Raw genomic sequence first — 19,195 nt, 5'->3', positions numbered from 1 at the left:
CCGAGGTAGTAGAGCTCTTGGTGTAGGAGAGTCTAATGATAGTCTAAGCCTCTTTCCCAATTCCTCCATGACTACTGGGGTCAACGTAGAAACATCAGACACAACATCAGTCCCTGCACTGTTAAACATGTCGACCTGGTGCGCTTCAGTAAGTTTACCAGGATCATTACTAGCTGACTGATTCTCTGATACATCCAACTCATTTACTTCATGCAGTGAGTAAGATAATGAATCAGGTTGGGTAGCGCAAGAATGATGAATCTGTGCTCGAATGTCAAGCCGTATGGGCTCTTGAGATGTCAAGTCAAGGGTCGTTGTAATCTCATGATCATCAAAGTTAAGATGATTATTGGATGGTTCTTCTACTTGAGCGCTTTTCTGATTCAAGCTATTTTCCTTGGAAGCACTTTTTAGGTTTGGTAATCTGTTCATGTTTACAATTGTGAATGTGTTTGTTCCAATAAGGCACCTACCACTTCTAAGACCAACAACCATCAATACAAACAAAGCACAAACAGCTTTTAAGGAGTGAGACCAGTTTTATCCTAATACCAGATTTACTTTTCTTTATATAACTTAAAAAATGAGTTGTCCAAGCTTTTTGAATCTTAACCACCTGGAAGGGCGTACCTTTCAGGATTCAGCATATCTCACAAGTACTTGAACCGTAGATAGAAAGAACCACCTTATATTAAAAGAATTCTCCTGTAGAGTTTATCTAGAATATAAACTTGCGCAACTGTGGGTCCTCAAGAAAATTGCTTAACATACACCCTATTATCAGCTTTCAAACACAAGTTTATAAACCCAGTAAGTAGGAACGTAATATTACCCTAACATCACCTGTAGGATCACAAGCTAACAAGGGAATGAGCTCTCAATGGACGCTCTGGTAGAATTCCACCCTTCTAGTTTACAAACTTGTAACACCGAAAAGCAAGCAATGTTAGTCGTTGCAGGACAGATGGCGTAGTTCTACAATTTGAGAAAGTCCAAGTCAAGAGAGTTCCTTTGTATGTATCCAAGTGGTGAGTTAAACCACACACCACTATAGCGTTCAAAGGTAGATACAGTGAGTGACACAAATCTGAATAGAACACTATGGTTCTAGCAAGCAATTAAGAACCAAAGTTAGATAAATTAACATAAAAGACCTACAGGCTATGGCAGGCTATGAACATGACTTGAATGGTATGCACTCTTGCCACATTCCCGTTCAACAGTCAAAAGTGAAAAGTGAAAAAGGTAATGAACCATAGCTAAACGTTATCCAATAATAAATTAGCAGAAAATTCCTGTATCTTGGAAATCCTCCTTGGTAATCTCCATTTTCATGGGGGGAGATAGAATGAATCCTGGGAATTATCGCCCAATCTCTCTCCTTGACGTAGAATATAAAATGTTGGTGGGTTTGATCCTGAGAGAATTGGAGGACTAGGTTAACCAAAATAAGATCGTCTGAAAATTCCAGACCGTTGTTCAGAAGAGGCTTATCATCATCTCTGAACGGCTGGTATTGAATGTGGTGGGAGAGAGCTCGTTGGTATGGGGTAAAACTCTCTATTGTGCCTGGATCAACCTCTCAAGAGCCTTCGATACAGTGAATAGAGAGCAACTCTGGTCTAAACAGGAAGCTTGGGGGATCCCGAGGCCGCCTCTGGCAATTCTGATCAGTATGCATGATGACATCTCTTTGAGGATTAGACTGAATGCAACTGGCCAACTAGTAGCTTGGTTAAAGGTGGAGAGAGGGGTGAGTCAGGGCTGTCATCTAGCCCCCCTTCTCTTCAACCTCTATCTCTCAGATCTAGATGAACATCTTGGGCCACCAGCATTTGCCAGTCCTAGTATAGATGAAGTGAATGTAAGATGGCTGGCTTACGCTGATGACATTGGGCCTCATTAAAACCCTGGCGGTAGCCCTGCCTGTAAAAAAGGCATGGCTGCCGCCGGAGTTGCATTTTTTCTGGCGTCCAGAAATGGGCAATTACTGGGTCATTACGGCCTTGCCGGACCCGGTATTTGCCCATTCCTGGGCGCCGGAAAAAATTCTTCCCCATTCCCATTGAGCCCCATAGGGCTCAATGGGAATGGGGAAGCCGGATGCACAGGCACATTTCAGAATGGTGCCGGTGCATCCAAAAAAATGCTGTGCTCACGGGGGCCTTTCATTCCACAAGGTCAGACCTGGCGGAATGAAAGGCACCCGCGAGCACAACTTGGAGCTTGCCGGTCCGGATACAGCGGTACCAGTAAGATTACTGGTACCATTGTATCCGGACCGGCAAACTCGTAATGAGGCCTATTGTATTGCTGGACCACTCACATGTGGGGTTGCAATGATTACTGGATGCCATGGGGAAATATGCAGTGGATAATGAATTAAGTATAAATGCTGATAAATCAAAAATTGTGATCCTCAAAAGACCTGGGAAAACGATCCACTGTCGAAAGTGGACCATAGGGAAGAATATAATCCCGATTGAGAAAATGGTGACATACTTGGGTTTTAAAATATATACATTTCCAACATTTAAACAACTGGGTCTGGATCAGAGTTCCAAGATTTGCCAATTGGCATGTCATATGGGAAAAGTGTTATCAACTTAATGTATAAGTACATTTCTCTAACACCCTTAATTAGATTTTACACAACACACATTCTGCCTGCCTTGCTCTATGGGATTGATACACAACCATTACTGTGGGTAATGAATTGCGGAAGAGTTGAGGATCGCTTGTGGAAAAAGAAGTTGAGTCTCCCTAAATCACTCCCCATGTCCAGTTTGAGGTTTGAACTGGGGATCCTGTCCCTAAGGATGCATGTAGAATGGTGCATTATTTCATTGTGTAGGGCAATATTGGTTTCCCGGACAGATTCCTTATATGAAAATATAGAAAGACTGCTAAACAAAAAATCTTCAGTATTGCTTATGAAGCTAAAGAAATGTTTAATGGAAATCCTGGAGGATTGTGATAGTAAAGAAACAAGTTTGGCAGAGAATCCATAAAAAGAGTCGTTACAAGAAGAGATTGGATTCGCACAATAGATGGGATGTAATGTTTGAAACTAGCTAAATCCTTTCTTGGCACCGATAGAAAATTGGGAGTTATCCCGAAGTATCTGAGGCTCTTTCCTAGTTCAAAGATCACGCAGGCATTTCTAAGAGTACTCATGAACCTGAATCCGACTGGAGAAGTGATCTGTCAGCAGAAACAGGTGGAGCCGGTGGAGGTAGGGTTCAAGTTATGCAACGGAAAAATAATCCAGTCACTTAAACACATTTTTTTTACATTTTACTTATTGATTGCATAGTTTATATCAAACTTTTATCAATTCCTTTAAAATTTAGCAAGATAATTCCCTCACAATTGTGTCCATCCTACATGAAGTCCTCCACTCTCCCTACCCACGACCATGGGAAAAAAAAACAACACTAAACACATTCTACAGTCTGAATCATCCCTTTATTTTTTTTATATAGAGCACTTCTTTCAGAAACTGTATCGAAACACATTTTGCTGGACTGTAGTGGTTCCTGGGCAACCGGAAGGGTTATTTTCAGTAAATGTGTGGAGAATGAAAGAAGTATGAACGCAGATATGTTTTAGAATAGGCTAATTGCAGGTGAAGTGGTGCACCCAACCTTTCAGGTTATTCGAGTTTTACAGGCTCTGGGTTTTGTTTTGCAGTAAAAAGCTGTAATATGAAATTATGAATGCATTTTAATTGTAAAGGTATGTATGTATCTAATGTATTGTTTTAAAATGGAAAAGTTATTGAACCTTGATTTTTGTATAATTATCTAGAATGTATTTTGATTGTTATATTCACTGTGGGAAAGGTTCATTGTTAACTATAGTACACTGTATGAATAAAAAAGAAATAGAAATTGTATTGCAAAGTCCTGGCTGTACAGCTCAAACCAGAGCATATAAGAAAATATGGGAGGCTGAAAGAACATTATCCAAGCATCAGTGGTTGCTACTCTGGTGCTGATTTTCCAGTGTAGATTCAAACCACAATACACCAGTAGACCCAACTTGTGTTCCAGGCTTCCATAGAGGGGTCCAGTCAGAAAGAATTATGTATGCTGTATCTTATCCAACATTACATTTGCAATATCCAAACTGTATTCTCTCTTTCAGCTTTTGGAAAAAATTAAAAAGGTCAACTTTACGCTTCATAACCAGTCAATATCATTTGATGATAACGGGGAACCTCTTACTGGCTATGATATTGTTATGTGGAACTGGAACGAGCAGAACGTGTCTGTGCGTGTGATTGGATCCTATAGCCAACGCCCATCAAAATTACACATCAATGAAGAAGGTTTAAAATGGCACACAAAGGACAACACGGTAAAGTTGGAGAGTGATATTTTATGAGCTATGGCTCGTTCCCTTTTTAAAAATGTTGCTTTACTTTTTCAACCAGTATAGATGGCCATACTACTCATGTTATATTGTAGAACCTTGATAAAACATCTAACAAACAGCTGCATCCTTTACCATTCACAATCTTTAGTTCAAATGGCGTTACCTTTTTCCTTGATGTGGGACACCGTCATTGGTGGGTATTACAGAATTATTTTTTAATGAAGTCATTGCGGCAATTTTCAATAAAAACCATTGATTCTTTAAGAGAACCAGATAATTACTAGATTCATATTTTCGTCCAAAATATGTTTTTTGGGCTTTAACTGATGGTATTGCTTGGAACCTTATAAGAGAATCAAGAGGGATTTCTCCACTTAAATATTTTGATGTGGAAAATAATTGTGGGTCTTTAAAAGCTTGTTTTACTCCAGTCCCCTCCCGTTAAGTTGGGTATTTAGAATATTTGGCTGGAATATATATATATATTTACATTAAATGTGTCACATTTCTCAAGTTGCAATTTGTCAAAGGGAACCAGATTGCAATTGATGCAACTTGCAGATGTTTGGCATGAGTGTGGGGTAAGTTATGTATTGCTGATTATGATCACAAAGATGGATTGTTTAGTGGTGTGTATTAGGTAATTACATCTTGATTGGTCATTTGCCTCTTTCAGTAAGGGCATTATGGGTAATGTGTGACACTTTTCCAGATGATGACAGTGTACTTTGGCGAAAACTTTATATAAAACAGAGATTTATTTTTTATATTGCTGTGATGGATGGCCATCTGAGAGGGTGTAACAGCCCCAGTACTCTTTGAATGTTTTAGTAAATAACATGATATAGGTAATTCTGTTGCTGAACAGAAGCATTGTTAATCTAGACTCCCTTTCACAAACAGGAGTGGGACATCGGCTAAGGGGGGAGTTGACAGGCAACGCTTGGCTTTGGATGATTTACTTTTGGAACATGATCTGAAGGATGGTTGGAGGATGGAGCATCCGACCTCTCGAGAGTATAGTTTTTATTCAGGAGCGCATTCAGTGTATTCTAGACTGGATATGTTTTTAACAGCTGGCAAGATGACAGAATCTTATAAAACGTGCGAGATAGGCAGTATACTATTAACTGATCATGCACATGTGACTCTGCAACTGCAGTTGAGGTATTCCTTAAGGAAGTGTAATTTTTGGAGGCTGAATGTCACCTTATTGCGCAGAGATGACGTGGTGGATACATTGCGAAAAGAGGTTGATTATTTTGTGACGAGTAATCATACGGGAGAAGTTTGTCCTGGTATAGTTTGGGAATCTCTGAAGTGTACTATGAGAGGACACTTGATAGCTGTGTCTAGTGGACTGAGAAGGCAGGCTGATGACAAGGAAGCGGTACTGGGGAATAAGTTGAGTGAGCTATCCAGAAAAGTTATGGCTGGACCGGTGGGGGTTGAAGTGGTGACAGAACTGAAAAGGAGGAGGAGGGAGTTGAAATCATTGATAGATGAGCGCAGTGAGCGTAGTAACTTTTTTCTCAAATGTGCTTATTACGAGAAGGGTGAGAAGTGCGATAGATGGTTGCCTTATAGGTTGAGGAAGAGGGAAGCAGAGAGAGCCATACTGGCGATTCGAGATAGGAATAACAAAATTACGTATCATCCAGGTGAGGTAAATAGGGTTTTTCAAGAATTCTATATGAATCTATACAAAAATGAACTGGAAGTGACTGGAAGGGGCAAAGAGTTTGGGCAGACTGGTTTTGGAGTGGAGTGTGTTGGGTGGCTGATCTGTTTAAAAATGGTATTTGGATGACAGCGAGGGAATTGCAACAGCATTTTAGCATAGAGAATTTTAAGGCATCTGATTACATGAAGCTTAAACGGGCGATTGGGAATGTGGACTTTGAGCAGAGAATTGATTTGTGTCTATTTACAAGAAAGCCAATTGGAAGGGAAGGAGACCTGGCCAGTCGAGTATATAAGGAGATTGTGTCGCATTATAATGGTAATGACTTGCTAAGAGACGAGTGGAGTAGAAGAATTGGGTCGCATATTTCTGAAGATTTGTGGCGACGGATGAGTGAATTTGTTAAGATGTGCTCTTTGGGGCTAGGTCGAGACAGATTAAGATACTCAATCGAATTTTTTGGACACCTGAGAGAATGTTGAGTAGGGGGATGTCGGAAAGCTCGGATTGTTGGAGGTGTATACATGTGTCAGGGACGTTGGAGCATATGTTGTGGGACTGCAGGTTGGGAGGTTGTTCAGGGGTGAGATTGGTCGGGTGTGTGGTGAGGTGATTGAGGGGTTGCCTGCTTTGGACTTCAAAATGGTGATATTGGGAAGCGATGAGTCTTGGGATGATCTTACTCTAAATCAGAAGAAGTGGTTGTTCCGAGGGGCAATGATCGGTAAGAAAATTGTTTTGCGAAACTGGAAATCTGTATTGACTCTGAATATTGAGACGTGGTTGAATGAAATGCGAGATTGGTGGAAATAGAAAGGATGCTTTATAGGAGAGAAGGAAAATTGAGTTTATTTGAGAAAATCTGGGGTAAATTTCTTCAGTTATACTAGACTTGGTGTTGTACATGTGTAAATAGGGGTTGTGGGGTGGGTAAATGTGAGATGTTGGGGATTCGGTTGGGGGCCATCTATGATTTATATCTCGCAATGTACATAGTTGTTATGTAAAATGCTTTGATTGTTTTGGGAATTTTCATGTCTCATGGAGTATATTCTATTGTATGTGATTTTAATGTTATGTAAATAAAGATTTTTTTTAAAAAACAATTATAATGCAAAGCCATTAAGGCAATGGTCAGGGCTGGTTCAAAAATCACATGTGCATTCCTTACAGCTACTAGAACACAAAGTGAGTCCCATTGTACATAAATCCCACCCAACCTCTTCTTTGAACTTGAATGTGGCATTGTTATGCTGTTGTTGACACTATGGGCTTTAGTACCTGAAGCATTGGAGCCTGCACCAGTGGGCTTTAATGAGTGATAGGGAACTATGCCCAAGTCAGTGGTTGGGAATTGGAGGGTTGGGTCTCTAACAAAGGAGAATGTTACTTAGCAAACAAACAGCCTGTTGATATGGGCTCTAAAGTTATTACAGTTTATTTAGGAAGGAAAAAAAAGAAGCCGTGCATTATCCAGCCAATAACAACCCATACCTTACTTCAGATTAATCAAGTTAATCTTCAGAACTTCATAACACATAAAAAAACTATTAATACTCACAGATAAACAAAACATTTAATAATTGTAAATTCTAATGTACATACAAGTATGCATCTCTAATTCAAAACCTAATAATTGTGTACCTTAGTCAGTCTAGTGGCACATCAATCTTTAAATATAGTGACAACAAAAGTGATGGGTGGAAGGTTTTGAATGAATCTGTGCCACTGGTGTTGCTCTGGGCAACCTTCCACACCACCGTTTTTTAGCCCATCTGCGCCATTGCAAAAGGGGTCCAGCCATATGCAAATCAGTCTGGTACTGCGACCAATGATCGCAGCCCAGCCCGAACTGCTAGACCAGGTCCCCTCTGCACGGAAATACAATCAACCCCAGACATGTTTTGGCCTAGTTGGGCCTCCTTGGTTCCCTGAGGTTAAGATTTATTCTAAACCTTCCAGCCATCACCTCTTTTGTTTTGCTAATCTTTAAATATAGACATGTCTGATTGTGGCATGGTAACTACTAAGGTCATACAGTAATACAGCCACATCAATTTGGCATCATATAAGTTCAGCTCGGTGAGCAGGACTGCAGCTATGACGGGTGGATTATATCAGCATTTGGCCTGATTCCTCCACTATGGCCTCGTGGGACAATGACCAGGAAGCTGCCTTGCTTGTTCCTCCAGAGGAAGGGTAAAACCTTCCTTCATTGCACAGGGACACTCCCTATCAGATCTCCTCAGAAACAAGTGCTTCAAATGCAGCACTGACATACCCAAGCCATTGGAAGGAGCAGAATTAGAGTAGTAAAAGGAGAGAGGTAGGCTGGGAGAGGGGTGTCAACATCTTGGTTTCTGCTAGGGCTCTACAACCTCCTGCTCCGCCACACCCCAATGTCCTGCAAGACCAGGCACTCTGGGTATGATTTCAGAAGTCAAAGGGCACTTGTTACAGCAGAGGGGATTGGGCCTCTTAGAGCAGGCTTGCTTTGGATCAATAACATGTGACAGTTTGCCTTTATATGAAGGGGAGACAACCCTCCTTCTTTGATTCAACTCTGTACTCTCAGAAGAAAAATAATTAATCTTGAGCACTCTTGGGCATACAGTATTTCCCAGAGTCCTCTACTATGGAGGTGAAGTCAGAAGGCATCTAAGGTAGAAGCTGTCAGCGTTTACACCTTCTTCACTAGTTTGTAGTGAACTCCCCTCCTCCTCACCTGAATCGGAATCCTCCTGTTGTAGTTCATGTAGTCTCCTCTCCCAAATGCTTCTTTTTTTTATAGGTGGGTATGGCTTGCCACGGAATGAAGCCACCGTGGGAGTTGGTAACAACGACCCAGGGCCCCCCTTCCGGAACAGCCGGAATAGGGGAAAAAGCCCTTACGCACAAAAAAACCCTGGTATGTGTAAGCCGTGATAGTTCTTCCAATAAGTATCCGTGAAGACTGGGTTCCTGTCATGATGCCTACCTCCAAGGAGCCAGGCCGGGCCCAGCAACCCCAGAGGCAGACATCATTTTCCCCAGGGAAGTCTCAGCGGGCCCAAGTCGGGGCCCTTTGGACTCAGTCCTGGCGCCTTAGGCGCCAGGCTCATAGAAGAGGATATGTGTTTAAGTGCTTGGGTGCACACTTACCTGATGCAGACCTTGCAGCTTCATCCAGGCCCTCTGGAGGCCTGAATGGGACTACTTTACCTGTAGGATTACTTCACCACCCGGGTGTGGTCGGGGAAGGATACATACCTGATTGGTGGAAGGATACATACCAGGAACTTCTTCCAAGGCTATTTAAACCCCACCCGAACAGCCCCACGTGCTTCGCGTTGTTCTGCACCTAGCAGCTGGACGCTCACCGTGTCAGCTCCTGCATCCTGACTTCAGCCACGCCCGCCAGCACCCTGGAACACCTGCAAGGGGAGAAAGGAAGAGAATAGGAGAAGAAAAGCCCTTACCTGCTAAATCTGCATCCCTGAGTCATTTCTCCAACGGCCCTGAAAAGGAAGACATCATTTAAAGGCATTTTGTTTCGATCGCTGCAGCGCTGCATTTTACTCACCTTTGCAAGTCGCTTCCATCTTCAGCAGCGATCTTCCGGATTCAGCTACCCCCCGGCGCCTAGAGGAAAAAAGACAAGAACAAAGGTGAGAGGGAGAAAAGGAATAAGGAAAGCTCAGTTTCCTTTTAAGTCTTACCTGTTGGATTATTCCCACTGCATTTCGGGTCCTGCCGCTTCCTGGCATCTCCGGACCCCGGCCCCTATGGGGAAAAAAGACAAAGACATTGAATGAGCGAATGCAAAGACATTACCTGAGCGCTCATCCAGAACTGTTTCACTTCGGGTCGGCGCCATATCTCCGGCACTCCGAACCCCGGCCCCTAAGGGGAAAAAGACATAAGCATTAGCGCTTGCTGCAATTAGACAACGAACATTATTATTAAGCTTGAACTTTTGAACAGAACTTTTACAGCGCCTTACCTGAACAGTCAAGCTTACCTGAACTCCCATCAATCCTCAATCCAGTGAAGTAACTGGGTTTCAACGCGCCCCTGCATCAGGAGCAGGATGGAGAGCTCATCCTTCCAAACCCTAAGGTGAGGCTTCACAGGGAATCGTGGAGGAGGTATCGTGGAGGGTTGGAAGGGAGTGGGAGGCTTGAGCATTGTTCCACAGTTGGTAATACTCCCTTTTCACGCACAGGAGGGTATCCAACGAGCCAGGGAAGCCAGAATAGAGGGGCCCTTCCTGTCCATCTTCAGAGTTCTGCGCCTTCGACGCCGCGCCTCCGTGGGAACCAGGTGAGCGTTACAGAACGCGAAGCCTTACCACAATTTCCCACCTGCGCGCTGTGGAGACTTCCGAGACAGATCAGCTGGCCCATCTTTTAGGGGAATTACGGGCAGAAGTGCACTCAGCCCGCCAGGAGACTAATGCTCTCAGAAGGGAACTAATCCTATCCAAGGAAAGAACTGATGATCTGGCCAAAAGGTTATTGCAGGGCCAGGCAGAGCACACTCCTTTACCTGTTTCCGGAGATATTTCTACAACAATGGGTTCGAATAACCCGGTACAAATCAATCTACCTGGACACATGCCTTTGGCCCCGCCGGAACGTTTTGCGGGGGATCCCAAGAAATATGCCGTTTTTATGAACCAATGCAGTTTACACTTTTTATGCAGGCCCGGGGCCTTCCCCAACGACCAGACCAAAGTAGCCTTTGTACTATCTTACCTCAGTGGCTGTGCTGCCGATTGGTCTATTCCATTGGTAAATCAGGATGATCCCATTCTCCGGGATTTCCAGGGCTTCCAGGCCAGCATGGAAAGATTGTTCGCTCGACACTCGCAGGGACAGGCCCTTGACAACGAACTGCTATCCTTACGACAAGGTAATCAGGATCTTTTGTCCTATATCGCCACCTTTAATAGACTAGTTGTGGAAACCGGATGGCCTGAAAATAAAAGGATCACATTGTTTCATCGAGGCCTGCGCGGAGAGCTTAAAGATGTTATAGCTCAGATAGTAGATCCACCCCAGGCCTGCGCAGACTACATAGACTTAGTGGTTCAACTTGATCACAGACTTCAAAATAGAAAAGCAGATCGGCTCAAGTATGAAACCAGAGTACCTATCAAGACCCACGTTAACTCCAAGAGTACTGACGTTTCCGAACCTATGCAAATTGGCAATGTTAAAGGACCATTAACGCAGAAGGAACGAGAGAGAAGGCGACAAATGCAACTTTGTCTGTATTGCGGAACTTCCGGTCACTTTCTTCAAAGTTGTCCAGTTAAACCACCCAAGAAGGTGGTTGGAGCCACTGATAACGAGTTATTGACACCTGGTTCGGGAAACGACCTAGCCCGACAAGTGTAGGGGTCAGCTTGCCGAGCTTGAAAACAAACTCTTTGACCTCGCATTTTGTCATGCCAATGGTGCTTGTGAACCCAAAACAGCCTCAGCAGTTGCATGCTATAAAAGCATACATAGACAGTGGAGCTATTGGAAATTACATAGACCGTGAATTGGCTTCCAGGATTAAGCTTCCTCTCCGCCCGAAAGTAACCCAAGATGTAATTACTACAGTTGATGGAACCGAAATAGCCTCAGGGCCTGTAACGCATTCCACAGTTGAAATCACTCTGGTGGGTCAGGACGGACATCGGGAAGCAATCGTGTTTGATGTGATCAAGGCCCCACAATTTCAAGTACTTCTTGGTATCCCTTGGTTAGAAACACATAATCCGAGAATAGACTGGCGAGCAAAGAAGATAACTTTTCCTGATTGTGAACCAACCTGTTACCCAAGGAATCCAGCTATGGGTCTAGCCTCTGTGACTTCCACCCCTGTACAGCTACCATCTGAATACCAAGAATTCCAAGACGTTTTTCAGAAAGAGCAGGCTCACACCTTACCTCCCCATCGATCTTACGATTGCCAAATCGACTTGGTACCCAATGCACAACTACCCTGTAGTAGGATTTATGCTCTTACTGAACCTGAGAACCTGCATTTGCGCCAGTATTTGGATCAATACCTGGCCAATGGCTTCATTCGCCCATCAAAGTCACCAGTCTCTTCCGCTTTGTTCTTCGTACCTAAAAAGGAAGGAGACCTTAGGGCCTGTATTGACTACCGCGCCCTAAATCAGATAACGATTAAGAATCGTTACCCTTTGCCCCTGATACCTGAGCTTATCGACCAAGTAAAAGATGCTCGTGTGTACACCAAGCTAGATCTCCGAGGAGCTTACCACCTGGTACGTATAAAAGAGGGCGACGAGTGGAAGACTGCATTCCGCACCAAATTTGGGCTCTTCGAATATCAAGTAATGCCCTTCGGTTTGTGCAACGCACCTGCCGCCTTTCAGTACTTCATGAATGATGTTCTTCGGGAACTTATCGATGTTTGTGTCATTGTTTATATTGACGACATCCTGGTGTATTCCTCCTCAGAATCTGATCACAGAAACCATGTTAGGGCAGTTCTTGAGAAATTGCGCCAGCACAAATTATTTGCCAAGCTCGAAAAATGTGTTTTTCATACCACAGAAGTGGAGTTTCTTGGATTCATCCTGACACCTCAAGGAATCCGAATGGACTCGCGGAAAGTGGACGCCATTCTCAAATGGCCATCTCCTAGCTCTGTGAAGGGAGTGCAAAGCATGCTTGGCTTTGCCAATTTCTATCGAAGGTTCATCCCGGAATTTTCTCGAACTGTTCAACCCATCACAGCTCTCCTAAAGAAAAATAAACACTTTGAATGGACTCTTGAGGCTGAACAAGCCTTTCAGGACCTGAAAACCAAATTCACCTCTGCACCTGTATTGAAGCACCCGCGCCCAGATCTCCCTTACATCGTGGAAACCGATGCATCCAGTTCGGCCATGGGAGCTGTCCTGTCGCAAAGAGACCCAGAAACTAACCAACTACACCCTGTAGCCTTTTGGTCCAGAAAATTCTCTCCACCTGAACTCAATTACGCAATTACCGACAAAGAACTACTGGCTATTAAATCAGCTTTCAAGGCTTGGCGTCACTATCTTCTCGGTGCAAGACACACCATCACCGTAATTACGGACCACAGAAATTTGCAGTATTTAAAGACGGCCAAAGCTCAATCTTCGCGACAACTCCGATGGGCTTTATTCTTTGCGGAATTTGATTTTGTAATTACCTATCGCCCTGGTTGCAAGAATGGTAAGGCAGATGCCTTATCCCAGATAGGCATGGAAGAACCCAATTCGAGTTTAGAACCTGTGCCAATCATACCGGAACAAAGAATTCTGGGCTTGACTTCATTGCAAACCATTGAGGACATCCAAGCTCAAGTAAAACAGCTTTTTGACTCTTCTGCCTTACTGGAATGGAGTCAAAAGGGTCCTCACTACACCGTTAAGGATGATTTACCCTACTTCCAAGAGCGGTTATTTCTGCCAAGTAAAGAATTGCAGGAACTTGTCATTACCCGTCATCATGAATCATTAATGGAAGGACACCCCGGTATCGCGAAAACAGAAGAAAAGATCAAACGCCACTTCTGGTGGCCTTCTTGGAGAAAAGACATAAAATCATTTGTGTTGTCTTGCGGAATCTGTGCCCAAAATAAGAGTCAAAAGAAAAGGCCAGCCGGCCTACTTCAACCTTTGGACATTCCACCAGCACCTTGGCACACCTTGTCAATGGACTTTATAACTGACCTGCCTCCTTGTGGTGGTTACAACACGATTCTCGTAATAGTGGATCTATTCTCCAAAATGGTCCATTTTATCCCTTTAAAAGGATTGCCGTCAGCTTCCACCTTGGCCAAGGAATTTATGGAAAATATAGTGCGGTTACATGGTTTCCCTTCCATATTAGTCTCAGACCGTGGAAGTCAATTTATCTCCCACTTTTGGAAGAAATGTTGCCAACTAGCACAAATAGACGTGCGGTTATCCACCAGCCACCACCCCCAGACCGACGGACAAACCGAGAGAACCAATCAGACTCTCGAGCAATATCTGCGGTGCATGTTACACCAATCCGAGTTAAATTGGAAAGACATCCTTTGGATTGCAGAATATGCATACAACAATTCAGTGCATTCTGGAACCGGACAGACTCCTTTTTATATATATAGACCCTGTATGGTCACCATCCTCGGACCTCTGACCTAGATCCACCTCTGACCCTGGAGATGCCTGCAGTAAATCACCTACATTCCACAATAACCAAAGCCTTCAAAGAAGCTACAACCCACTTACAGCAAGCCAAGAAAAAGTATAAAGAAAACGCTGATTTGCACCGAAGTAAAACTCCTCCTTACCAAGTAGGAGATCAGGTATGGCTAGCAACTAAACATCTACCCCTCAAGGGTCAGCAAACTTTTAATGCCAGATTCATTGGGCCTTACCCCATCAAAGCTATTATCAACCCAGTGGCCTTTAAACTCGATTTACCATCCAACATGCGGATTCATCCCGTTTTTCACGCATCTCTTCTAAAATCAGTACAACCTGGAACCAGACTGTCTGAGCCCCCAGGCCCTGTCCAAATTGATGGAGAATTAGAATTCGAAGTGAAAGACATTTTAGATTCCAAGATAGTTAAGTCGAAACTCTTCTATCTTGTTGATTGGAAAGGATATGGACCTCAGGAAAGATCTTGGGAACCCAGTAACTATGTTCACGCACCACGATTAATTCAACGATTCCATCGAAGATTCCCGCACAAACCAAAACCCCCAGAGGAAAAGACCTTGGGAGGGGCCTTGAGGGGGGGTACTGTCATGATGCCTACCTCCAAGGAGCCAGGCCGGGCCCAGCAACCCCAGAGGCAGACATCATTTTCCCCAGGGAAGTCTCAGCGGGCCCAAGTCGGGGCCCTTTGGACTCAGTCCTGGCGCCTTAGGCGCCAGGCTCATAGCGGACCCCAGTCCTGGCGCCTTAGGCGCCAGGCTCAAAGAAGAGGATATGTGTTTAAGTGCTTGGGTGCACACTTACCTGATGCAGACCTTGCTGCTTCATCCAGGCCCTCTGGAGGCCTGAAAGGGACTACTTTACCTGTAGGACTACCTCACCACCCGGGTGTGGTCGGGGAAGGATACATACCTGATTGGTGGAAGGATACATACCAGGAACTTCTTCCAAGGCTATTTAAACCCCACCCGAACAGCCCCACGTGCTTCGCGTTGTTCTGCACCTAGCAGCTGGACGCTCACCGTGTCAGCTCCTGCATCCTGACTTCAGCCACGCCCGCCAGCACCCTGGAACACCTGCAAGGGGAGAAAGGAAGAGAATAGGAGAAGAAAAGCCCTTACCTGCTAAATCTGCATCCCTGAGTCATTTCTCCAACGGCCCTGAAAAGGAAGACATCATTTAAAGGCATTTTGTTTCGATCGCGGCAGCGCTGCATTTTACTCACCTTTGCAAGGCGCTTCCATCTTCAGCAGCGATCTTCCGGATTCAGCTACCCCCCGGCGCCTAGAGGAAAAAAGACAAGAACAAAGGTGAGAGGGAGAAAAGGAATAAGGAAAGCTCAGTTTCCTTTTAAGTCTTACCTGTTGGAATATTCCCACTGCATTTCGGGTCCTGCCGCTTCCTGGCATCTCCGGAACCCGGCCCCTATGGGGAAAAAAGACAAAGACATTGAATGAGCGAATGCAAAGACATTACCTGAGCGCTCATCCAGAACTGTTTCACTTCGGGTCGGCGCCATATCTCCGGCACTCCGAACCCCGGCCCCTAAGGGGAAAAAGACATAAGCATTAGCGCTTGCTGCAATTAGACAACGAACATTATTAAGCTTGAACTTTTGAACAGAACTTTTACAGCGCCTTACCTGAACAGTCAAGCTTACCTGAACTCCCATCAATCCTCAATCCAGTGAAGTAACTGGGTTTCAACGCGCCCCTGCATCAGGAGCAGGATGGAGAGCTCATCCTTCCAAACCCTAAGGTGAGGCTTCACGGGGAATCGTGGAAGAGGTATCGTGGAGGGTTGGAAGGGAGTGGGAGGCTTGAGCATTGTTCCACAGTTGGTAATACTCCCTTTTCACGCACAGGAGGGTATCCAACGAGCCAGGGAAGCCAGAATAGAGGGGCCCTTCCTGTCCATCTTCAGAGTTCTGCGCCTTCGACGCCGCGCCTCCGTGGGAACCAGGTGAGCGTTACAGTTCCCGGAGAAACAGCAATGTAGATGTATGCGTCGGGGTGTTGAATCAGGAACGAGGGTGTCAACGAGAAGTTGGGATTGTGAGAAGCACAGAAGAAAGCCAAGGAGCAAATATAAGGTAAGGAAGAGGGAGGCAAGGAGCAGCGAGCTTGGGAGGAGCCACAAGCAAGGAGAGAGTGGAAAGGAGGGAGAAACAGCGAAAAGGGCGCTGAAGCGGGGAAAGAACAGAGCGAGATAAGCAGCGTACCGTGTGTACAGAAAGGGAAAAACACTAGTGAAGCCTCCCAAAGAGGAAAAAGCAAAACGCCAAGCCAAGGGTTGCAACGCGCTGTCCGCTGGAAGGGGAGGAACAATATACTTTCCGGCGGGCAGTGTCCGCACAACTAGACCGCTAAAGCGCATCGCTGGTGAAACGTGACAGCGCTAGCAATGGCGGTTCAGACACCAGCGATCTCACAGGCGTCTGCCAAATCGGGGCATGACAGAAGCAGACTCTGTCCCCTAACAATCCCCAGGGAATAGTGGGTGTGAACTGCTGTCGACCAAAGCCTCTCTTCTGGCTGTGGCTCTGGAGCCATGATCCTGCAGGATTCTGGAGGTGCCATTTGGATTGCATCGACTTGAACATTTCGACATTGGATCGACCACAGCAAAAGCCCATAGAAGCCTGGGTCAATGCTGTCAAGCACTAAAGGCAATACTTGTATGCACTGTGAAGAAGCCCTGTCTTCCTGGATAACATTCTGGCGCCATAGCTAATTTTAAGGCCACCTTCAGTACCTTTTCTACAAGACATACCATTGAACTATTGACATTGTTGCCAGTTATGTTACCTGAACACCCTGGCTATCAACTCATTTTACAAAAGTTGTTCGGGTGGCTACTATCATCAGTCCATGCCCCTCCAGGAGATAAAGCCTGGTCTCTGCTATGTTACCAGAAGAGGCGAAGGAGATATGCGTTTTGGGCATTGACTGGGATCACTGCTGGTTTAGTAGTAGTGTGGGGCTGAGCAGAGGGTTTAACCAGTACTCACAATGTACTCCTGCAGAGCAGCAGACACTTACAGTTTCCGTAATGAATAGGGGGCAGAATTATGGACAAGCTTCTGTAATGACCCTCTCGATATGCATCTGGTGGCATACTCCCGTGGGGGTGCCAACTTTGGGTATGCAACGACTATGTCTGCATCTACTTTTTATGTTCACCTTCACATCCCTGATCCACAAGCCTGACCCCTTTGTACTATTTACATATTGAAGAAGTTAAATATTATAATCAATTAAAATAATTATGCATAGACCCCCCTTGCATGGTCAGTTTTGCGACATGGTTTGGAAGCTCTCTTTTATGCCGCATTCAGTGATGCATAATATGGACGACCTGATCAGCATCACAAGGCCATAATTTATAGAAGTATTCCGCTACTCGGATCTTCTATATTCTCGCTGGTAAAGATACAGTAATCACAGAGCCCAACCACAAACCTATTATCTGAAAATACAGAAGACATTCCAGCCTGGTCTAGTGTGCATGAACCTTATTGCTAACTTCCTGTAGAGCTCACATTTTACATTGGTGACCTTCAACACTGACTATCTTCTGTCCCCTTTTAATGAGTACTTGATTACCTAAGGCTGCATGTTATTTTATTGCTTCATGTCCCTCTAAATGTGTCATTCATGACAGCTGACCTCTTTGTATGTACAGGCTATCCATTGTATCTCATACTTTGTGAACTCCAAGCCACCATCTTTGAGTAGATTGTGTATTAAGCAGCAATGTGTTATAATGGTTGTAAGGTTTTCAGTGCCATTTTACTTTTGGTCGAATACTGAGACATTTGCTTGTCCCCAAAGGCTTTTGATACTGCATAGACTCTACTGCTGAATGTCATCTGCCAGTTGTATATAAACACAACCCAGCCCCTCCCTTGAACGTGACTGGGGCATTGATATGCTGTTATTGACACTAAGGACTTTAGCTGCTTTAGAGCTCGTACCAACCGGCTTTATTGGGTGATAGGTAATTGTGCCCAAGTTAGTGGTCGGGAATTGAAGGCAGGGCCTCTAACAAAGTGGAATGTTACCTAGCACACAATAGAATCCGTTGATATGGGCTCTAAAGTTACTATCGTTTATGTAGGGAGAAAAGAAAAGGAAGTAGTGCATTATCCTGCAGTAACGACCCCTACCTATGAAGAAAGGCAAATATACGTGTCCATCATTGCTTCGGCCCTCCCCTGTTTCAACGGTATAGGCATGAATGGCGCACTTCGCTCATAGCGTGTACCTCCTCACCACCGCTATATCGACGATGCAAGAGATGTTATTCCCTGAAACAACCGTACAGACACCACCAAGATGACGTCACCGAAACAATAAACTTGCATGCGATCGAACCCATGGACTTGTTACAGGCACGAAGAAGACAAATGGCATCACAGCTGAGGTCAACACACGTAGGCGCATTAAACACGAAACACATGCATCCAAGCACGAAGAGAAATGAAAATTTGGTCAAACTGCATTTAGACACAAAGAACATGCTTACAATCATTAAGGTAGAAAACACACTGGGCCTCATTACGAGGTTGGAGGTAGGTTAGCGCCATGACTACCTCCAATACCGGTACCGAGTCAGCCCTCGTTCAATGGGGACTTACCGGTCTATTCCGACCTTTGCGGGACCGGTAAGTCTCCATTGAAAAAACCATTCCCCATTCCCATTTCAGCCCCCATAGGGCTCAATGGGAATGGGGAAGGCGCTAATAACAGTACCGCAAATTGTGGTACCGTTATTAGCTCTGAAGTCCCTTAACGGGCCCCGTCCATAACACCTGGTAAAACCAGGCGTTAAGGAAGGGACCCGCTAAGGGACCTCGGAATAGGGTGCAAAGGGATTACCGGCATCGATGTCCTTAACGGTGCCCGGTATCCCTTTGCGCCCACCTCGTAATGAGGCCCTTCTCT

General features: G+C 44.8%; 1 protein-coding gene across 1 annotated transcript in view; it reads left to right on the top strand.

Moving 5' to 3' along the window:
- TAS1R1 (taste 1 receptor member 1) overlaps window positions 1-19,195 on the top strand; it is a 180,296-nt gene that overhangs the window by 105,608 nt on the left and 55,493 nt on the right. The window contains exon 3 of the mRNA XM_069610529.1: window positions 4,150-4,362. Coding sequence (XP_069466630.1) covers window positions 4,150-4,362 — 213 coding nt within the window. The remainder of the gene's footprint in view (window positions 1-4,149; window positions 4,363-19,195) is intronic.

The sequence above is a fragment of the Ambystoma mexicanum genome, chromosome 8 (genome assembly GCF_040938575.1).
Source record: "Ambystoma mexicanum isolate Mex_15411 chromosome 8, UKY_AmexF1_1, whole genome shotgun sequence".
Lineage (NCBI taxonomy): Eukaryota > Metazoa > Chordata > Amphibia > Caudata > Ambystomatidae > Ambystoma > Ambystoma mexicanum.
The sequence above is the reverse complement of the archived record's forward strand: the minus strand, read 5'-3'. Positions and strand labels throughout refer to the sequence as shown.